This window comes from Polypterus senegalus, chromosome 9 (genome assembly GCF_016835505.1).
Source record: "Polypterus senegalus isolate Bchr_013 chromosome 9, ASM1683550v1, whole genome shotgun sequence".
NCBI classification, from domain to species: Eukaryota; Metazoa; Chordata; class Cladistia; order Polypteriformes; family Polypteridae; genus Polypterus; species Polypterus senegalus.
The window spans coordinates 95,364,245-95,388,717 of NC_053162.1; the positions used below are offsets into that span (position 1 = coordinate 95,364,245).

The 24,473-nt window shown below is 38.5% G+C and overlaps 1 protein-coding gene across 1 annotated transcript in view; it reads left to right on the plus strand.

Moving 5' to 3' along the window:
• Window positions 1–24,473, plus strand: part of cdh13 (cadherin 13, H-cadherin (heart)) — a 1,331,220-nt gene that overhangs the window by 1,053,356 nt on the left and 253,391 nt on the right. Inside the window, exon 8 of the mRNA XM_039763495.1 lies at window positions 5,433–5,573. Within this exon, the coding sequence (XP_039619429.1) occupies window positions 5,433–5,573 (141 nt within the window). The remainder of the gene's footprint in view (window positions 1–5,432; window positions 5,574–24,473) is intronic.

Sequence of the window (24,473 nt, forward strand, 5' to 3'; positions counted from 1 at the left end):
AAGTGCATGACTGGCATAGTGCATCATGCTGCTAGTGTCCAGCTGCCCAAATCTCACTTTGTAGATTGCCAGATAAATAATTCCTCAAACACTGGATGGGAACCCCTTTTAGGTCATGGGTTGCCATCGGTGGGTCTTAAGTAGCTGTCCTTGAGGTTCAGACCCACCTGTACATAAAAAGAAAAGCAATGTTAGGTGCTGAGTGTTGTGACCCATGCTGAAGCGATCAACAGCATTTTTAATTGTGCTTCTTTCTAATTGCTCTCAATTCCTCTTACTCTTAAAATGCTTTCTGCGAGTCGCTAAGGAACTTAAAAAGGTCCCATGGCCATAAAGCCTGAAAAACAGTGCTTGCTCTAAGATAATTGCTGTAATCCAGGTACATAATGAAATTGTTATCCCAAAGTATTTGAGGAAGAAAAAAAAATGCAACAATTGCTTTATGCTGATTTTATTCATACTCTTATTTAAACTGATAAAATTGCCTGGAGTAGTGCACTGGCTGATGGGAATTGTAGTCCTCATGTCTGCATTTGCACAAGGTATCAGATAAGTTGTTGGTTGTGGGGTAATATATATTCAATATCTTTCATATTGGATCAATTGTGCGAGATTGACAGCCACTGTCACTGTGAGTGTAGTCAAGTACTTGCTAAGTGCATCTTTTTTTGAGCTTTGGAGAAATATCCTCCTTTCATTTTGCTTGTGCAGATGGCCTTCATTTGCATAAACCACCATGCCCCCTTTCTCTGTGAAATTACTGTCAGCCCTGTGGCAAAATGGGGGATGTGGTGCAGTAGAATGTCCTACTCACTAGAGCATTATTAACAACAAATATCAACAAATAAAAATGTGTTGGGTAATTTTCTTTTTTTCTACATTGTCAGCATATTTTAATCAAATAAATCAAACCATTTTAGCGATTTTGGGGTATTGATTTTTTTTACTCCTGAATATTCATATATTGTAATCTCCATTCTTAGTGGATACCTACTACTCTGGATGAAGTAGGTAATACTATTTTTGTTGAGTGGGTGAGTGAATCAGCCAGCCAGTCAGTCAATTTTGCCTTATGTGTGTGCATGTATATGTGTGTGTGTGAAATATACAATTTCTCGTAACATCCCAACAGACCACAGTTTCTGAGCCTCAAAAACTGTCACCATTTTGGATGTAAGTAACACTGGAGCACCACAAGGGACATTAATGTCTCATTTTGTGTTCACCCTATACACCTCAGAATATAAATATAACATTACATCATTTAACTTGCAGAAATTGTTAAATGATTCTGCATGAATGAAGTGTATTGAGAAAGGGGGATGGGACAGATTATAGGAGCCAAGTAAAGAAGTTTATTTCTTGGGGCAAACACAATCAGCAAAACCAAGGATCTGGCAACTGACTTTTGCCACACCAAAAAGATTTTATGCCCAGTCAGCATTCAAGGAATGGATGTAGATGTGGTGTACTGCTACAGGTACATGAGGGGTTCACATCAGTGACGGGCTAGACTGACCTACAGGTATATGAGAAAGAACAGAGCAAAAACTGTTTTTTTCTTAGGAGACTGAACTCCATTAATGTAGTTAGTGACAACATTTATATATTCTACAACTGCAATTTTTGTGCACTGTGATGTGCTGGTCTGGTGTAATAACTTCAAGAGAGCCCCATGGGTTAAGCAGACAAAGTAAAAAGCCAGGCTTAGTTATGTGATGCAATCTTGATCCCCTGAAGCTAGAAGTGAAGGAAAGAATAAAAATAAAACTTAGTGCCATTATGAGCAATGCTGCAAATCCTCTCACAGGTGCACAATGATTAAGTACTTTCAGTAAATTCATCAGATGTGTGCAAATAAATGCTATTGGGACTCTTTCATACTCACAGCAGTGTGCCTTTATAATACCTCATTGCAACTTTTGACTGTTCATTATATTGTAAGCCAAGTCAGAAGTTGTGTTTTCTTATGATGTTTGTTGATTAATCTGTGGAAAGCACCTTGAGTTGCAAGTAAATGCATGGCATGGTGCTATATAAATAAAGTTATTATTATTATTATTGTTAGTCATTTTTGTGTATATTTGAGAGGGTTTAAAGGGTTTAAGTTTAAAAAAATAAATAAATAAAAAAAAATATATATATATAGATGTAGTTATAGAGATACAGATATATATAGAGAGAGATACTGTATCTATATACAGTATCTATAGATATATATAGATATCATCACACAGGCCACAGAACATAAGGACACACTGTCCTTTGGGGATTATTGAGAGGTATTTTATTGTTTTTTGGTCATAAACCAAATGTGCTGGCCCCTTATTCTACAATAAACACAATTTTTCATTTTTAAAAACATTCTGCCATGATTTAATAATATTAATCCACACAAAAAATGTAGAGCAATTTTAAAATTTAGAGCAATATTAAACCTAATTCATCACTCTATTTCCATATACTGTAGTAATTATTGTAATATTTGCTATTGGAGATTTCATGTATTTCCACTACATGAAGGAGGAGGAGGAAATCAGGCAGGCATCCTATAGAAAAGATACAAAATCAGAACAATCTAGACATGTTTTATTTTATTTTATTTATGAATTTATTTTAACAGTTCAATAGAAAGGGTTCCATGTTTTCTTGTATGTCACAAGCCACATATTAATTTTCTCCTTTTTTTGAGTCTGTATTTTGGAAACCAAGTCTTAGTGTGCATTTCATTGCAGTGCTACATTTTTCTCTGTAGTGATCTGCATTAAAAAAGGTACTTTTTGAAATTGCACTCTTTAATTAACATGGTTTGTATGAGATTTGCACTACTTCACCAGTTTTTCAATTTTACTTTAAAACACACAATAGTCAAATATACCTTGCAGATGTTACAACTTTAGAATGTATCATGTCACAGAAGTTTTTCTGTAACCAGCTTTAAACAAAAAAATGATGCATTTAAACTGAAGAAATACATAGTGGCTCAGGACGAAGCGGGTTTGGATGATGGATGGAAGTGCACAATGAATAAACCATAACATACCGAGCACATGAAAGGCAAATGCCATTTATCTTTCATCTTATTTGCATTCATTTGAAGTTAAAACTGTTATTCAACAAACTTATATTTGAATTATGTTTAGGAGATGCACTTGTATCTAGTTTTTATATAGTCATTTTAGTTTTTGAATAATCATAGAAAATATTGACCTCAGTCAATCTAAGGTAATCCTAATGACTTGAGCATCAATGTGATGTCTAACAATTATTTTTCTCAACGGGGTTGCCATTGATTTAAAAAATCAATATCTTTGCCTTATTCACCTTCAGAAGCTGGTATTTTTCAATAAAATATTATCAGCATTTTGCAATTAGTGTTTTTTTTTCTTTACTTACAATATGTCAAGGTTACTACCAATGAATTAGGTAACAATATTTAAGTGGCAATAAACTTTGTTTTTTCTTTAGTTTGCATTGTATTTTTATATTAGCTGGCACAATAACAAACATTCAGAATGAAAAGGTATATAAAATGTTTTGTAAGACTGGCATTTGGTAAATCTAGCACATTCTAAGGACTTTCTCAGCAATAATATACAATACTCTTACATTACTGAATGCATCTACAGAATGGAAGAGCACTTGAAATGCTAATAAATACACTTACTATGTATGGTCAAAAAAAAAATAAGCATATAGAAGTGTAGGTGGAATAATAACTAGATTTTCAATGGAGACAGCTGTGTCTCCTAATTGATTTGCAATCAACATATACATAAATATATGCTATGTGGGGAAAATTAAATGTTTCATTAATTAATTATTGACTTTGCTTTTGGCAATGCCAATAATTAATGAGGCTTTTCTTTAAGGCAGCTGCTTTATTTTTCTTTCCTTTCTCTGTGGATTTGGATCTAAACTTGTATCAGGGTAGCTGATCGACAAGGATAATAATAAAATATGTTAACAAAAATAATTATTGAAAGAATACAATTACATATACATGTATATCAACATAAAAGACAAGACACAAGGCAGGTGAGAAAAACATAACACAAAAGAAGCATTGCTTAGTTTATTTATAGTTTTCGTAGATGGAACTTGATGCTTTTTTGATTTTACAAGCTTTTTAATGGAAAATTGTGAAAATTACCACTTTCTTTTGCTAAACATTGTGTATGATTGACTAAGTAGTGCCCAATGATGTTAAGCTTTCCTGCTTGTTTTTCAGGATAAAAGCTAAAGGTTTCTCTGACAGTTATTACAGATCTTGTTACCCAATAACAATTGCAGCACAATATAAAATATTTTGGCTGCCTGTTTATCATTCTAATTTATCATGGTACATATAAAGCAGTTTTAGTGATGTCAAGTAATGAAGAAGGTTGGTGATGCTGTGTGAATTGGTATAGACTTTGATCTGGATTTAAACAAAGAACCTTCTAATTGTCATTTGTCAGCTCCACTTTTTTGCCATGTCCTCTGTATCTCCGTAGGGAGAGGCAGGACTCATTGTTTTCTTGATGGAAGGCTGCTTCTTACAGATTGGATTTAATCACTGGCGCAGAGCTGGGGCTTGGCAAAGTTTGATGTTTGAATCAGTGATCCCTTATAGTGATTAGAGGGATTCCAGAGAAAGAGAAAGACAGATGACTATCTGTTTTTAAGAGAGGTGTAGCCTTTACTAATTGGCTCAGAATTCGCATCCAGATATAGTTCAAATCCTGTTTATTGATGCCTGAACATGCCCAGCAGAGTAGGCAAGAGGCCATCTTGTGATTTCAAGGCTTAAGAAAAAGAATGTCCTCGCAGGCAGTTTTGGTCTGACAAATTTTTATCTTCTTAAAATGATGAACACCACTGTTAATCAGATGAAATTCAGAAGGCTAGATAAACAGTTGTCACTGGCAGAGCCACTCAAGGATCTTAATTCAGCCTTGTATAATTTTCCATCCGATCTGTCCACTGTCATATTTGATCGTTTGGTGTTTGAAAGAATGACCAGTTTGCCTTTTGCTAAAATGAGACATACATCTTTCTCTAGTTTTAGGCCTCGTGTGCCATTGAATATTGAACTAATGTTAACTACTTTTTCTCTGAGTTGCTAAATTATTCCTTGTTTATCTTTTACTGTCATATGTGTGAAAATCTTTGAAAGTAACACTTAAGCTCAACTCAATTTAAACTCTTGAATATTAAGAACAAGATATCTGGTATAAGCCTGTAATATTAAATGTAAGTCAGTTTTATACTTTTTGAATGGTAATTGTTTAATTTGTGTACCTAATTGCCTAAGATTTACCCCTTTCAATTTAGTTTGTATGTCTTGTTCTTATGATATTAGCAGGATTCATTTTTATCAGAATGCTCTCAGCATATAATACAAAATAGTTTTTAAATTTTTAATCTTCTCTTCTCCCTATGTTTCTCAGACCATGCCCAGTCACCAGTACGAGCTTGAAATTGTTGCCAAAGACATGGCAGGGAGCGATGTTGGATTAACTGGTACATCTACAGCTACTATCACGATTGCAGACAAAAATGACCAGCCTCCAGAGTTCACTAAACCATTGGTAAGAGGGGGGAAAACCTGACATCCAAAGGTAGTGTAAATGTAATTTATCGAACCGATATAAGCAGCAGTTTAATAGTGTCAATTTAATGAAAAGCTGAAATCATACAGCTCATAATATGTCTTTTAATCTGACATGTGTTGGCATTCAAATCAGAACAGTATAGCAATTTTATGTTATATCCTTTCTGTCAAACTGTATTGTACTTGAGTTGACGTTACAGTACCTAAATAGTGTATAAAGTGAAAGTTTTTATTTTTAGGAATGAAGAATAGTAAAAGCTACAATTTTAAATAATTGTGTTCAACTGGTAAATTGGTAATTGCTTTTTCACATTTTAAAGTTAGGATAACTGGTGGCAACCAAGTAGTAGTTAAGGCTTTGGACTTCAATCTCTGAGGTTGTGGGTTCAAATCCTACTACTGACACTGAAAGTTACTTGACCTGCCTGTGCTCCAATTGGAAAAACCAAAAAAAATTTAACCAATTGTATTCTAAATGTTTTAAGTCGCCTTGGATAAAGTTGTTAGCTGAATAAGTAAATGGTTTAATTTTATGTTAGGTCGTTGATGAGCAGAGATCTCAGTTCACCAGTTTGTTAAATTGAACATCATTCTTGACATTAAAGAAATGAAATCACAAGTGGGTATATATGATCCTAGCTTCATGGCCAAGTGTGATAGCCTAATGTGTTTACTATTGATTTCCTTCACCTTTATGACGGGATCACGTTATCAGATTAATTTAGGTTCTTAGTTCCGTTAGCCATGACAGAAGAAGTGTACCTTGGCATATTTCTTTTTTTAATTTCCTACATCAGCCAGAGGAAGAGCTTGGTTTAATGTTACTTAGATATGGTAGGCAAACTCAAATCATTTGTCAAGTGTACTAAGCAGAATGAAATTCTTACTTATTTGTCTCTCATGTACTAGAGAAAGCAGTACATTACCGACAGTGAATACAACATCTGACGAACTATGCAAGAAACATGTAGTTGCCCGTTTGAGTGGCTGTTAAGTAGTCTTTTAGTTTGTGGGTATAACCTGTCCTTCAGTCTAGTGAGTTTAAATGGTCCCGTATCATTTGTCATAACAGAGAAGATTTACCTGTATTTAATAAGACTGTTTCACTTTGTAGGGCAGTATACATTAATTATGTCAGTGTTGGTCACGCCAGGAAATGTAATGTGGCAGTGCTTTTTAGCAGCATCCCCACTAATGTAGAGCTTCCTATAGTCTGTAAACACCTTCTTGATTTTGCTTATTCTGATGAATACATTTTTGTTTTGGAACCACCACATCGAAAACAATTATGCATCATTTAAGCTATTTTGTAACTGTTGATCATCCTTGGTTGTATCATCAATAAATGTAATGATGTAACTGGAGCTGTGTTTGGCCACAATTATAGGTGAAAAGCTACAGCAGGGGGCACAACAGGGTGATTGTTTTGAAGATCAGCATGGAATAATTGATTCTGCCATTTATTTACCAGTCTGTATGTGTGCTGATGTTGAAACAGTTAAGAACTCCAAAATCCAGTTGCAGTGAGTGACACAATGTCCCAAGTCATTAGGGTGACTTTTATTATTGCATGCTCTGAACAGGAAAAAAATATTCTTTCAGGTTTGGTTCCCACCCTGGTGTTTTCTTTGTAGTTAAATATTAAAGTCTCATAAAAATCAGTAATGCTTGTATATACCAGGACAGGCTCTGAAAATCTGTTATACTAAAGCTGTTCTCATTTCAATACTAAACAATCATGATAAACATGAACATGGCCATAGATGTTCACGTCTATTTATCTAATTTTTGAGGAAGTTGCAGAAGTTGAAGAAAGTCCAAAAAAATATCCCTGGGTGGTATACAATCATACACATACAACCATGGATGCTCAGTTTCAATCCACTAAACAAGTTATTAGGCAGTGGAAGGAAACTGAAATTCACAAGCGTAATTTGTACAATCATCATGCAAGTAAGATTCAAACTGGTAGCAAAGCAAAGTATGGGTGCACATTAAGGGTTACCTCAATTAACTTAGACACCTTAGAGTGTCTCCAGAGCTGGATCAGGACATCAATTCATGTCCCGTCCTTTAGCCTTTCCAGTGGGAAGATATTTTCTCTTTTTGGTTAATAGTAATTCCATTGTGATATTTCATATATAGTTCAACTCCAGTGTTAAACTTATCACATGCTGCATGGCGTGTTGAGTGATTGACAAATCTTTCCAACAAATCAGTGTTTTTCTTTCAATTTTTATTTTTACTTACAATATCCTTTACATACACACTAATTCATGGCACCATGTACATGTTACGCATGCCAACGTTTAATTCTGCCATCTCTTGCATATTACACATGCTAATTTAGAATAGTAATAACATTAACTTCTTACTATTTTGTGTAGAATACTTCTTAATGCTGCTTCCTCTCTAATTTTTCACATACCACCTCTTCATTCTTCCATCCTTTGTATTTTGTCTATGCCACCTCTTTTTATTTTCTTATGCTTGCACCCTAGAGCCACCATATTTATCTTACTTTGTCAAGAAAATTAAGCTGGCAAAAAATGTGCCATTTTTCTTTGCAAGACACAGTATATTCCATATAGATACAAGAACATAGAAGCTGAAATTATATGTTAAGATGTACATTTATGTCAAAGTAAAAACTGAACTGTTCTTCAGGCTTCAATGATTTGAGACTTTTCCTAGGGTATGAAGTGAGATTTTCTTATAGCACAGTGTTAAAACATTCAGTTCTTTATTTGATTACTTTCAGAAAGAGTTATTAATATAATCCACAAGTTCAAAATATCTTTTGACATGTTATGGAGGTCTGGAGAGTGTGGTATTCCATTTTGAAAAATGATTTTAAAAAGGGATTTGGTGCAAATGCTGTAAGTGACATGTGCTTAATTATATTTATTTATGGTGCTTTACTTTTATTGAACATTTGGGTAATAGAAAGATATCACTATTTTTAAAATATATTTATGGATTTATCCACTGGCTCAGCATTTGACACCCTGTAGAAGACTAATAAGACTTTAGCTTAGTGCAATATTCTTTTTATTTTCCACCCATCCATTATCCAACCCGCTATATCCTAACTACAGTGTCACGGGGGTCCGCGGGAGCCAACCCCAGCCAACACAGGACGCAAGGCAGGAAGCAAGCCCAGGGAAGGGTGCCAGCCCACTTCAGTCTTTATATTTTTGTAAATTAAAAAAAATTTACAATCACAGGGCTTTTTCCTTACTTTTTGGACAGCCTCTTTAAAATGTCTTTTAAAAACACATCACTATGAAAATATTATATGTCAGTTGTAAAGACTTTGACTAAATTTAAAATAATGAAAATAAATCCATTGGCTAGACACTAATGCAAGATGAAGTGAGATTTTTATTGACACTAGTGCACCCGAAGCATGGGGTTTAATGTTTGGGCCATCATTACAAGTGACGTAAGGCTTCACAAAAAAATATGCTGTACTACTTACTAGACCCCATCGAAGGTTCGAGCTGAAGGAACAAGACTTTCCGAGTTCAGCTGAAGATCCTTCAAACCAGTTCCAGCTACTGCCATTTTTTAATTTACAAAGTATAGGTGCTGCCTTCATGTAGCCATGCTCTTCCATGGCCAAAATTCATCTGTGGTGAACTTTTTTTATTGAGCATTATTGGTGAATTATTGGACATTATTGAAGCATTTTTTTCTTGTCAAATCAGGTGTTTCAGTTTAAGCATGTAGTTATGGAAAAGACTCAGAATAAATACTGAGCCATTCTCTTAGGATCCATAAATGACCTCCTGGACCTTTTTCATTGACTAAACCAAGTCATTTAAAAAAGCATATTCTTTTTCATTCTTTAAGTAAATTTCAGATAAAGAATGATATAGATTAGATAAGTATAAAGGTAATATTTGAAAATATTCAAAACAGGTTTGAGGCTTCAGTCTTCTTATTTTAAATGTTTTTTTTGCAAGCTGATAAGCTGCTTTTCTAAAAGCAAACAATAAAACAAGGAACAAACACACATTTCAGTTATAAATATCACAGCCGCAGGGTTTACATCACTGTAATAAAAGCTAAGATATTGACACTAATATATTGTCTTTCCAGATCACAAGAATATCTATTTTTAATTTTGCTAGTAAGCCGTGCACAATACAACAAATTTGAGAAACACTCTCAGTTACAGAATAGCCAATTTGATGGATTAACTGTATTTTTTCTTTGAAAAAATAAATACAAAGTTAGATAAAAGTCACATCTCTCCAAATTGAATAAAATAATGTGCTTATATAATCAGAAGTAATGGTGACTGGTGGTCAATGGGAGAACGCAAAGTATAAAATAAAGCAAAAATCAACAAAACATTCACAGCTCCGCCAGGCCCCAATCTAGTAGGTTGCTGTTCCATCTTACCTGGCGGGATTATCCACATATTCACTTCAAAACAGCAAGAAGCCTAATAAAATTCACCTCTTAGTCAGTGTCCCCATAAAGACCTGACTGTCCCAAAACTCCATTGGTCCCTGGCAGTAAACATCCTTTCAAAACGAATTTGTGTTAAGTAACAGGTAAACCACAAAATCATTTGCTGGGTTTAAAAGCCCTAAAAGAATGGTGTGCAAACATTGCTGCTCTGATGGAACAGGAGTTAAAGACAGATTCGAGGCTGCTACTTTTTGATAAGCAACTAGGTTTCACCTGTCACTCTCGCTTGCATCTTTGGAAGAAGTTATCTGGCACACCCCAACATCTCTTTACTGTCTACTTACAGTATAAGGTACTCTCAGCAACATGGTCTCCTTAGTGTCTGATGATAGAACCTACCTACCCACAATGACACTCCTAGGAGCTGTTCCCGGTATAGATTACTTTCTTTGCTTGAATAATGATAATAATTCATTACATTTATTTAATGCTTTTCAAGGTACTCAAAGTAATTTACACAATGCACCAACTTATCAACAGGAACAGTACTGGCTCATTTGTGTGCGGAGGAACTGAAGGAGCACTGCCAGAAACCTATAAAATGACTTCCAGCTGGGTACTGATGTGCATGTTTTTAATCAAACTGTCAGAAACGGACTCCAAGAAGGTGGCATGAGGGCCCAATAGCCCATCACTGTACATTTCAAATGGTATTTTCCAGAGAATACGACAATTGGCAGCTCCATCATTGGCACCCTGTTCTCTTCAAAGATGAGAGCAGCTACACACAAAGTACATGTGGCAGACACAAAATAGTGGAGATGCTGTAGTCAAAGTTATGCAGATGCAGTATCATCCAGTATGACTGGTTTTGGTGATGGGACAGTGATGGTCTGTGGAGGCATATCGTTTGAGGGTTGCACCAACAGCTATAAGGACAGCTTAATAGTGGTTGAAAAAAGCAAGTCTTGGTTTTTACTGTGAACAGGAGAATTTGTCAATACTCACTGTCACTTGGCTTATTTTTTTTATTATTTTTTTTAATTTCTGTAAATGAAAGGCCTACATTTCAAGGTTAATAATGTTCTGTCTCATTTCAGTTGTTAATTGCCATTTCCTTGCCATTATCACTGAAAAATTGACCAAGTAGCACTTCACAGGGTGTAGTAACACAGTTTGTTCCTACTCTGCTTTAAGACAGACAGAGGGCTTTTAAGTAATCAACAGAAGTTGGGACAATTGTAAAAATTGTTTGCTTCACCTTGCAAGATTTAATTTACTTTAATTGCTGCAGAACATCTGTAGGTTGTAACCTATTAGTTGTTACCTAAAGAAGGCCCATTTGTAATATTCTGAAATTTCTGTTTTTTCAGTTTTTGCTAACCTAACCTTTAAACTGAAACCTCTGGCTGTTTACTGCTCACCTTTTCAAAATTTTAGGTCATTCATTGCACATCAACTGATTACATTTGAAGAAAAACTGGAAAAACCATGGTGTTCTAAAACTTTTGACCAGTAGTGTACATTATATAAATTTTTTCTTTTCAAAGTGTACAACTATTGAAATTATATAATGCAAAGTTTAGAAGTTGGACCATTTTCAAGCTAGAGTGGGGAACAAAAAAGCTTCACCTTGGTGTGAAGAAGAAGCAGTATAAAAAAGGAAAACATTAAAAAGAAAATGAGTGCACAAAGCTTCTTTTTGAAAGGATTATATTGGACTGACTGTCAGAGGGAGGGCAGAGAACCTTCCTTCAATGGGAAGATGAATTTTCAGTCCAAGTAGTAATTATGTGCCCTGAGCCCGTAAATCTGGATTCTTCCAAGTACATGCAGCTAAAGAGACAAAGAAGCACAGTAAAAATATTTTCTTAGGTTAAGGCACTTTTATATATCTGTCATTTATCTTCACACTTCATGAAACCTTCTCTAAACTAGTTAGAAGCACAATTACAGTTGATAAAAAGAAGTGTCAGGTTCAGACAGTCCCCTGAGCTGTAGAAAAGGGACATAATAAATCTCACAGTGATGTCATTTGTGAACTCCTTAGCACCCATTTGATTTGAGAGTATCAGGTTTTGCTAAAATGGGAATTTGTGTCCTTTGTCAGTCATTACATGTACATCTTTCTTATACTATCAGTATTTAGAGCATGTACTGTATTAATTAATATCTCTGCTTTCTTTGATCAAATGTCTGAATTAAGGTTATATATAATGTCATAGATATGGGTTTTGCCATAGACTGCATTAAAATATTCAAAGGACAAAGGAAGGTAAACATTAATAACATGTTTAACTGTGGACAATGACCAGACTGCCACAAAAAGATAAGATTTGAGGTTTTTTTTTTTAAATAATGTGACAAAGATTCCTCAAGACCTATTTAACTAAGTGTTTGGCTAATGTCAGACTGTACAGTACTATCTGGTTAAGTGAACAACTGCTGAAAAGAAATAAATGTGGCAGCAAAAATTTGCATGGCACAGCTAGAGGTAAATTGCAGTCCTTAAGAGTTAAATATCCCTTTTGTGAACAAAGTATATTTTTAAGTACAGTAATATAATTAATATAAAATCTCTGTGCTATCTTAATTACTTTAAAAATATATAACTTTTTACATATCAATTAACAGTCACATAATATACACAATATTCTTGCGGATTACGGCTTAGTGTTACAGTAATATACTTAATAGTTTGAACATATGATGTGTAACATGAAATCAAATTTTTATATAAATGATTGTTACATCCTTTGTTATAAGCATGTTTTGCTCAGGATCTTAAGAAATTTTATGTTGCACTAGGGGGCTTTACCCCCTGCTCGCTTCACTTGTCAACCCCTGGGTCTGCGTTACATGCTAGCCTCTTTGCAGTTCTGCCACTAGCATGTGGGGATGTAGATATACAATTTAAGCAGATTGTTATTTTCATGGGAATTGTTACATATGCATAATAGAATTAACTATTTACATTACAGCGTGTAATTAAACATATTAAATGTATTAAAAGGCGGCACGGTTGGGCAGTGGTAGCGCCGCTGCCTCGCAGTTAGGAGACCCGGGTTCGCTTCTCGGGTCCTCCCTGCATGGAGTTTGCATGTTCTCCCCGTGTCTGCATGGGTTTCCTCCGGGCGCTCCGGTTTCCTCCCACAGTCCAAAGACATGCAGGTTAGGTGGATTGGCGATTCTAAATTGGCCCGTGTTTGTGTGTGTCCTGTGGTGGGTTGGTGCCCTGCCTGGGATTGGTTCCTGCCTTGTGCCCTGTGTTGGCTGGGATTGGCTCCAGCAGACCCCCGTGACCCTGTGTTCAGATTCAGCGGGTTGGAAAATGGATGGAAATGTAGTAAAATGTAATAATCTGAAAGTAAATTATGTTTCATGTTGCATTAGAGTTATTCATTGCATAATATGATTTCATTCTGTTTGGCTTTGAAATAAACACACAACTACTTTTTAAACTTGCACATTTACTGTAAAACTTCAGTAAAAACAAGTTTTTAAATTAAATTTTCATCAATATTGCACTGAATTTTGATTCTGTGTTTGGACTTTCATCATGACAATGCAACATATAACTGCCCTTAATTGAATTTCATTTCTTTCTCTCTATTAAATGAAACGACTTTTTCGAATGTTTGGCTCTAAGATTTGTTAATTGTCTTTGTAAAAGCTGTTCTAATGGGAAACTGTTAACGTTTTAATACGAATGGCATATCAAGATCTCCTTTGTGGTATAATGTTATACATGGAAGATGTACTAAATTACACATCCTTCTTTCTACAGTAATCTGTGCGGTGGAAGACCGGATGGTGTTATCGGTTGTAGGTATTATTCAATATATTGTAAATTGATCTTTTCATCTTCCGCACGATCACCACCAACTGTTTCAGCATAGTCTATTGATACACATTTAACCAAATTTGCCGTGTAACCGATTGTTATTTTTGGCATTAATTCGTTTGACTTTATTGTTTCTCAGTGCTAGGATTGCTCATGTACTCATTTTTTCTGTTAATAACCCTTCATGATGAAATTCTTCTATAAGATTTGGACTAGTGATGGGTCGTTCTTGAACGATTCGTTCATTTTGAACGAATCTTTAATGTGACTCGGGAAGAACGAGTCGTCTCGTGGGAGTGATTCGTTCAGTCGCGCATGCGCATTTGCGCAACTTCCTATAGTTTCTGTATTGGAATTGATTCACCTGTTTCGAGTCTTCGGGTTTTTCGAGTCGTTCATTCATCACGTGACAGCCCCATAAGATTAACCAACTCAGTCTGAGCTGGAAACAGAATTGATTAGTTCATCTCTCGAGTCTTCGGTTTGAGTCGTTTGTTCATCACGTGACAGCCCCATAAGCTTAACCTATGCAGTCTGAGCCGGAAACAGAATTGAACGAAATGACTCGAAAAATGATTCGTTCATTTTGCTGAACGAGACTCAAAGATCCAAGTCAGTAAAATGATCCAAACTTCCCATCACTAATTTGGACATAATACGTCTTCTTTAGTTGGGAACATAAAATGAGGAGAATGTTAAAATTTATAAGAGCTGGGAGTGCAGGAACTGTTCCTGTCAAAAGCATTCATACAAATGAGAGGTGAGAGTAACATGTGCATGATTGAATATGGTTGAGAGGAGGTTGTGACTTGAAAAAGTCTCATGGCCAAAGTCTGTTCTTGCGGGACTTGAACAAATCTCTTGAAAAAAGTCTTGTCTAGTCCCAGGAATTTTTTTTATATAATAGAGAGACATACAGATAGAGTTTCATCTGAAGTGGATTCATAAGTTTTTGTAATATTAAACACTGGCACAAATAAATAGTATTTTGTAACTTAATTCATTACCTTCAGTATTAAACACATCCAAAAACTCACTGATCTTATTAATAAAGTCCTGTACCTTCAAGAAATGCGTTGCCAACCACCACTGTGATAGCTACAACAGCGTACACAAAAATGTCAATAAATCTACCAACAATAAAAGCAAAAGTAACTTGTATATGCTTAGATAAGGCCTTTGTGGGGAGCACTGAGTTATTTGTCCCCAGTCCACCCTAAAGTTGGACTGGGCAATGTCCCTAATACCTGAGCAATGCTAGGGAAAAAATATATTTGTAAAATTGAGTTAAAAAATCCATTGATGTCTATATGAGTCTAGAGTATACTGTACATTGCTTCTGGTTACTAAGCCATGTTTAGACTTTAGCTAAAAGTGACTTAACTCTGATCCTGATATAGTCCACTTTTGCAGGACTACATCAAGCTGCCCCCAAGGAGATGATCTTTGGGATGTCCAGATGGAAGATATGCATATTCAGACAGTCCCAATTCAAGCATTCAAACACATGTCACATATACTTGTACCACTTTTAGTACCACACGCAAATAGGGACTAAATCCCATCTGAAAAATTCACACCTATCTAAGAAGACTGGATTTTTGTCTCACATTAAACAAAAAAGGTAGTACTGAGCTGGACTATGAATGTTGCTCTAAAAAAATTGCATCTGTACTGTAATGATAACAATTAGACAAAAGTAACGGCAGCACCAAAATCAAAATCTTAAATAAGAATTTCCATAAACATGAAAATATTGTATTTAAATCATACAAAGTCACATACATTTTAGTAAGGGTTTGCTTTTGAAGAATTATTTTTCACAGTGCATTTTAATGAAAAAAAAAACTAGGCCTATCAGAAGCCCCAAATGAATAATGGAGGTCATAGATTCACAAAGATTTTGCTTTCAACACATGCTGCAACAATAGTTATAGTTTAAACATTCTATTCCTTTTTAAATGATTAATGTATTTACAAAATGCATGGAATACAATGAAACTAAAACATTCGTTTTTTTCTATCATATGTTATTAAGAAGCTTGCTTTTATATTTTGTAATCATGCTCTGAAATGTAATGAGGAAATTTATACCTGCACCATCCAAAAGCTGATCTTTGCCTACCATGGAAAATTCATTTGCTTCAGTTTGCTTGAAGTATTAAAGAAAAAAATCTACTTGTTATTCCTACATTCTATTTCTGTCTTTTTGATGAGATAGGTTCCTTGGGGGTTAAAGTTCCTTGAAGCCTAGTGAAACATGCAGAAGGAAAACTAATGGGAACACATAGCTGTTAGAGGTTGGTATAAAAGGCTAACCACTTTTTCTCCTCTGGTCTGTGCCCACAGCTTGAGGCGTAGCTTGAGGGATGCTCGACAAGAACATCTCACAGGGAGACATTAACATGGCATAGGTATTATAGTCTGCTTTAATTTAAATATGCTTTAAAGAAGCCCTTAAGTAAAATTGACAAAACACATTTGTCTCAAAAAAAGCTAATCATCTTAACCCCCCATCCCCTAACAGTTGTAAGAAGGTTTGTGAATTTTATGGATTTATGCATGAATTGATCTTAAAATTTGATTTGCTCTGAGTCACTGGATAAAGACAATCTGATATAACAATCAAATATGACCACGTTGTTTATTGTCAAATCTCTACTAAACATATGGATAAATTATTCAAGGTCATAGAAAAAGTATGTTAACTTTTTTGGTATAGTAACAAGCGGACCATCCTTTAGCAGCTCTAAACCCAAACCAAAGCAAACCTTCCTGTAACTGGTGATCAGACCACAGTGTTTAGGGTGTATTTTGATCCCTTCCTCTTTACGTATCTTTGTTAGTTCATGTATAACTCTGAGATGTCTTGAATTAATGGTCATGAATCAGAATTTCAATAGGACTGAGGTCAGTATTTTGACTTAGACATTTTAAAATGTTGATTTTTTTAAGCTATTTTGTTTTTGATTCTTGTAAGATTTACTTCACAAATAGATCATTTGATTATGTACTGCAAACATTTCTGAAACAATTTGAAATTAATTTCACTGGATAACACAGTCTTTGCTTCCTGAACACTTTTGTACAGAATTTGGAGATCTGACCATAAACCATTTTTTAAACTTTTTTCATGTACTATTATATTGCAATTACATATTTTGTATATTAGAACTATATACATACATACACACACACACACACACACACACACACACTACAGAAATGACTGGAACGTCTTTAGTTATCTAAAAGCAGCAGCACTGCAGCTTGGATATACCAAGTTCTGTTTTCACTTGGAAATGGGACATTTGTGCTAAAGAGCCACATTAAAAAAGGTATAATAAAAAGTAATGGCTCCTCTTTAAAAATGTGGATCCAGGGCTGAAACATGTGGTACATACACAACTCATTGACCCAACAAAGATGCCTTTTTTTCCCTCTTTGCATAAAATTTGGATTGATAAAAAAATTCATGAAAGTGATGAACAAGGAAGATTAAGGATTTCAATATTTGAAAAAGATGTTTTCACAAACAACTGATGCCAAGTATAAGGAAGTAATTTTTGTTGGTCCACTAATCATGCATGTCATCAATGACAAGTAGTTCAAAGATCTGCTAATGGACCGAAGAAATCGCATGGAAGGCATTCTAGGATGATGTTGAGAATTTTCTTGGTGAATACAGAGCATCAAAGAATGTCTAGCTGGTTGACAACATGTTTCAAACATACAAAGGCATGAAGTGCCACAAGTTGCTAAAAATTCATTTTTTGCATTCACATTTGGACTTCTTCGCAGCTAATTTGGGTGCAGTAAGTTACAAACACATTGAGGTTTCACTTGGACTTTGCAACAATCCGTGAGTAAAGCATCCGTGCATTAGATCAATTTCTACTTTTCCTAGTGACTTAACTTTTGTTGATGGTCATTGCAAAACACAGTTTTACAGGAAAGTGCGTTCTTTTGAATTACAATGGGTAATCAGTAGGAATAATGAGAAATCTGAGTATATATTATTATCATTATTGAATGTTAACAAATTTTGGAGAGTGGAAAAGTGGTGGAGCATTCCCATTCAGAGTAATTAGATATACAGTGTAAAAGGCGCTATATAGCGCCCGACCCAGCACAGACCACACAGAGGCAACGTGTACAAAACACTCCGGCTTTATTATTTTTTCTTCAGCTGTGTGACACGTCTTTCCCGTGCCACACAGCCCAAACACAGTCCCAAAAGCACAAAGCCACAAAACTCACTTCTCCACCTTCTCTTCCACCATACCTCCGCAAGCTTAGTCTTCCTCCTCCCAACCCTGGCTCCCCGAGTGGTGGCGGCTGGGGCCTTTTATAGCCCACCCGGAAGCATTCCAGGTGATTAACCACCTGGTCCTAATTGAACTTCCGGGTGGGGCTGAAAGCTCGTCCAGCCGGGCTGTGAGAAGCAGGCAGCTCCCCCTAGCGGCCATGCCGGGCCCCAACCAAGCTGTGGAGGACTCCATCTCCCATGGAGCCCTGCGGCGGTTGGGGAATCACCGTCGGCCAGGGAGGCTGCCACCAAGCGTCCCGGGGGAGGTATTGGACTGCCCATGGCGACTCCCCCGGAACAGAAGCAGCAGGGGCGTCCCTGCCGGGCATGGGACCCGGCTGTCCATCACACTTCCCCACCCTCAGATGAGGCTTGTGGGGCTCATCGGCCTGCCCCGCGAGGGCCGGTCCTCTCCAGGATAGGGAGTCGGCATCCTTGGCTTCATGGCTGCGCCCTGTAAAAACATAATGAACAGGTCTGGGGTGCTGCCCGGCGTCCCTGCCACTCGGACGTCCTCCTTGGACAACCCCTCCAGACATGACCAGCGTGACCACAGGAATAACACAACCGACCCCTCCAGCTCGACCCTTGCGGGAACGGAAGCAGGCAGGAAACTCCTGCCCCTTCGAGCACTCCGGGGAGGGCTTGTAAGGTGTTCGCCCCTCCGCAGTGTAGCCCTCCTGTACTGTCACACTGTTGGGCTTACGCTGCACCTTGTCAGGAATCCCCGACCTCTTTGTCCGGGTCCTCCTCTTCCTCTGGGGTGCAGTGACGGTCTGGGTCCCCTTATGGGAAGAAGGGAGACCCTGTGCCGCCTGCACCCCTTTAGACGACCGCGAGACCGGTGCAGGCAGAGGGGACGGGGTTGTTTGGCAGCCGACATCCACCAGCTGCCTCTCCACACGTTCCTCTGCCACCGCATCGGTCCACACGGCGGCGTCTTGTGTAGTGGGCGGGGCGACCTGGCAAGCAGCACTGATCATATCGGCAGCCGTTGCGCTCCGCTCCCTTTCCTCTACGGCCCAGGCTTCACCTACCTGAACCGCTGTGTCCTGCAGGCAGGAGGCTGACGCCCCCCGTGTCTCCAGCCATTTAACAACGGCTGCCATCGGGGCGCCGATCTTCCAGTCCAAGTCCTCCTTCATCTCCTGCAGGACCTGAAAAACCTTAACTAAGGACTGCAGAGGAAGGAGAACATGTTTCAACTCCTCTACAGCCCAAGAAAAGTTAATGCGTTCGTCGGCGCTGGACTTGAAGTCCCCCTGTTTCCTCCCACCGACCGCGAGCCAACAAGACCCTGCGGACCCTCCGCAGGTCCGTTTGGGAGTCCGAGAGGCTCAGGGAGAAGGTCCGTCACCCCGCCTGCGAACTGTCCTCGGCGGGCGGCTGACACACTCCCCTTTACCTGTTTCGGAGAGGAGCTCCTGCTCCTCTAGCTGAGTCACCGCATCGGGAAACTCCTCCGGGTCCTCCTCCTCCTCCGGCTGACTGGCCGGCCCGAAGGGAAGACACAGCCCAGCCTCGCTCTCCCCGTCGCTCTCTGCACCGTCACGCCACGAACAGAGGCCATCTGCCCACCAACAGGTGGTTCGTCCCTCGGGGTCCAGGAGGTAGGCTGACGCAAACGCGGAAAACCCTTCCCGTGGCCCTTCCCTCTTGAGCCCTCACCTACCTCCAGTTGCGACCCGTGGAGCGGGCTGGCATGCCGACGTCTGGAGGCTGGCTTCTGTGTCCGCCCAGCTTTCTTTTTCCCCATGGCGCGGTGCCTGTAGGAGATCTTTGGCGGCCTCAGTTGCGCTGTGCTGTGCTGTGCTGCGCTGGCTGGCTTGCTTGCAGCTGCGAGCGCGTTCTCTCAGCGCTGTGCTGCGCGTGTCCGCCGGCAAGTCGTGCAGGCGCGTGCCTCGCGCTCGCCTCGGTGGGCGCTCGCCGGGAGCGTGCCCTGCTGCAGTCCAAAGGCCGCTCTCAGCGCTGTACTCACAATAGAGCACGCTCTCTGCCTCAGGAGCGCGCTCGGCACTGCGGTGCTGTGTGCGCTCCTGCGCTGAGCTACACGTGCCCCCAGGTGTTGTGCCGGGCCGTTACACACAATATTTATGCAGGTCCCGGTCCAAATGGACGGGCCGGAATCCTGCCGGCTACGCCAGATGTAAAAGGCGCTATATAGCGCCCGACCCGGCACAGACCACACAGAGGCAACGTGTACAAAACACTCCGGCTTTATTATTTTTTCTTCAGCTGTGTGACACGCCTTCCCCGTGCCACACAGCCCAAACACAGTCCCAAAAGCACAAAGCCACAAAACTCACTTCTCCACCTTCTCTTCCACCACACCTCCGCAAGCTTAGTCTTCCTCCTCCCAACCCTGGCTCCCCGAGTGGTGGCGGCTGGGGCCTTTTATAGCCCACCCGGAAGCATTCCAGGTGATTAACCACCTGGTCCTAATTGAACTTCCGGGTGGGGCTGAAAGCTCGTCCAGCCGGGCTGTGAGAAGCAGGCAGCTCCCCCTAGTGGCCATGCCGGGCCCCAACCAAGCTGTGGAGGACTCCATCTCCCATGGAGCCCTGCGGGCGGTTGGGGAATCACCGTCGGCCAGGGAGGCTGCCACCAAGCGTCCCGGGAGGTATTGGACTGCCCATGGCGACTCCCCCGGAACAGAAGCAGCAGGGGCGTCTCTGCCGGGCATGGGACCCGGCTGTCCATCACAACAGTAATTCCCTCCTCGATCGCGGGGGTTGTGTTCCAGAACCCCCCGCGATAGGTGAAAATCGGCGAAGTAGAAACCATATGTTTGTATGGTTATTTTTATATATTTTAAGCCCTTATAAACTCTCCCACACTGTTAACATTATTAGAGCCCTCTAGACATGAAGTAACATCCTTTAGTCAAAAGTTTAAACTGTGCTCCATGACAAGACAGAGATGGCAGTTCTTTCTCACAATTAAAAGAATGCAAACATATCTTCTCTTCAAAGGAGCGCCGTCAGGAGCAGAGAATATCAGAGAGAGAGAGTGTGACAGAAATGCAAACAATCAAAAAATCAATACGTGCTGTTGGGCTTTTAAGTATGCGCACCGCGATAAAGCAGCCGCAAAGAAGGGAGCAATGTGAAGGTAGTCTTTTAGCATTTTTTAGAGTAGCGTCCGTATCTTCTAGGCAAACAGCCTCTGTGCAAACAGCCCCTCTGCTCACATCTCCTCCGTCAGGCGCAGTGCATGTCAGAGAGAGTGAGAGAGACCAAGAAAAGCAAACAATCAAGCACCGCGTGGGAAGCATATCGTATATCATTGAGGAGTTTTAGTTAATACGTAATACATGCTCTGATTGGGTAGCTTCTAAGCCATCCGCCAATAGCGTCCCTTGTATGAAATCAACTGGGCAAACAAACTGAGGAAGCATGTACTTTAAATTAAAAGACCCATTATCCACAGAAATCCGTGAACCAGCGAAAAATCCATGATATACATTTAGATATGCTTACATTTAAAATCCGCGATGGAGTAAAGCCGCGAAAGTCGAAGCGCGATATAGCGAGGGATCACTGTACATGTAAGTGTAAACCATTTTGGTGATCAGGGTGAGTGGTTCCCATTTAATGTCTGCTGATGTGAATGTATATTACAGTTGAGTAGCTTATGGGAAACATGGCAAGTTTAAAGTGATGGCATCATCCCTGGCTTCCCTTGGACAGGAGCACATCACTTTCTCCTCTACCTCTTTCTCAATCCTTTTTTGCTACTGGTGAAGCAACACTTATGCTTACAGTCAAAGCACCTAGTGCCCTTACTGGAGCTTTATAGCATGCTTGCTAACCCATGAGCTTTGCATCTTCATTGACATTCACCAACCTTTCTCTTTCCTGTTCACATCTGACTGCGTACATACCAAACATGATCATTTCTCTTATTTCCAGTCCTGGTTAGTAGTTCTGCTTGTGTGACCCTTTAATCACTTCTGCATTCTTAGATTGCATAAAGTCCACTAACAGTGCAGCACAGAGCATGTGCAATAGCATAATATTATTAAATATCGATTAAAAAAAAACAGGTTGGTAAATTTTCTTTTTCTATATCACCCAATTTTTATTAAATCAGTCAATGCATTTTAAGATTTTTGTCTATAGAGACACACACAAGAAATGTAGTTTTCTTTTAGGGAGGGACTACAGCAGGGTGATGTCTTATTAACCATAGTGTTCAACCTACTATCGGAGAAAGTAGTGAGAGAAGTAAATATAAATCCCAGAGGAAAGATCTTGAATCAAATGTTATAAAATGGCATACACACATAACATAAATGTCAAGCCCTGATTCAGAGGGATGGAGGAAGCATGCCATGGCATGAAAAGCACAACAGAAGAATAAGGTGAGAGGGACAGATCAACAGTAAGGTTAGCCAGAGACAATTTTAAGATGTGAATGAACTTCACATGATCTCGCTGGTAAATTAATGTAACATGAAGTTTGGTGAGGTGAAGTCAACATTGGTTTTTCTGTGCTGCAACTTATTCTCACTCTTTTCCATCTTCAAATTAAGGAGCATATGTCAAGAGTCTAATGTGTGTACCAAACAATGGTTCGAACAGCTGTCCTTCATGCATCTGAGACTGCTGATAATAGAGGAGAAACTTTTGAGAAGAAAATATGGAATGGTGTATGTTATAACAAATCTGCAAAATATAATAATAATTGGCTCCAATTAGTTGGGCCTTTTTTTTCAGTATCATAGAAGGACTCCACTATACCCACTTTTATTTTCCCTTCATCAGAAATATAAAGCATAATTTAATGTCTATAAACATACATTATGTAAGGTTAGCAGTTTTATTTCTTTAACAGAGAGCTAAAATCTTAGACAATGTTTACAGTTAAATCAGTACTAATTACCATTTAACTCACCCAAATTTGAGGAGTTAAAAAAAAATGTTATTACAGTTTGACTAGGGCAAAAATGTGAAAAGTCACACTTTTTTCTCAAACGTCAGTCAGATGACTGAATTAGAAAAGTACACATATGTGTTAGAAATAGTGTTGTCTTCAGGACATAATTTCAAGTGACTGATGTTATTGTTTGCAACTTTAAGTAGTAATGTGCTTCTGCATAAATGTTAGGCTGATAACTTGAGAATAAGAGACAGTTAGCTTTAGCAGTTGATATTTTAAGTCGGGTGTCACATTCAGATCCTGGAGAGCCAGAACAGCTCCAAGTGTTTGTTACTGTCACTTTTTAATTAATAACCAGTTACTGCTATTAATTTAACATACTCTTTTGTCTTAATTATGATTGACTTGCTCAGTTATTATTGATTCCCTCTTAACCAGTAGCCAAACAAAAAGAGATGCAAAGCAAACCAACAAATGACCAGCTAATTCAGGAGTTTCAAGCAGTCCTGAACGGCCACCATTTTCACTCTTATTTAGCTATTAGTGGAATCCTTAATTTAGTTCTAATACTTATTAGTGTTCTCATTCCACCACCTATTTTTACCATGCAAATGTTTAGCGGACAACAGCACATCAGTATTATTACAGCTTCTCTTTTTATTGTCATATTTTATTGAGAGAGATGACAGACACACGTGCAAATTGGATCTAAAATTAGCCTGGTCACATGTTGGTTTACTTTGCGTCTCATTGATGTTTGGCTACTTCTTAAAAAAATTAAACAGTTAAAATGAATGCTGATTAAAATCAATGCAATATAGTATGGTCAATTACAACAACAACATGTATTTATATAGCACATTTTCATACAAACAGTAGCTCAAAGTGCTTTACATATTAAAGAATAGAAAAATGAAAGACACAATTATAAAACAAAATAAATCAACATTAACATCGAATAAGAGTAAGGTTCAGTGGCCAGGGGGGACAGAATTAGCATGAGTAATATGTGAATAATGGATTCAGGGGCTGGAACAAAAACCTGCAGACACTGTGGCACCCCCAGGAACTGAGTTTGGCACTTAGTTTAGAGTTAAATATATGATAGTCAGTGATATATTCCTACATTTCCCGTTTTTATTTTCTTTATAGAGTCTTGGGGAGCCATTGCATATCTAGACAAATTTTGAGGCAAGGCATGAGAAAGGGTCCATTCACACACTAAGTCACACTCAGTCCTTGTATGTGGTAGTTTCAGAGTTTTTGCATAACCTAACCTGTATATTATAGGAATATGGGAGAAAACTTGAAGTAACTGTTGAAAACTCCTAATAAGCACTAACTAGGCTGGGGACTAAAACCAGATCCATTATTCTGTTAGTGTTAATCCAACCCACTGCATCAACTTTCTGCAAAGAGAC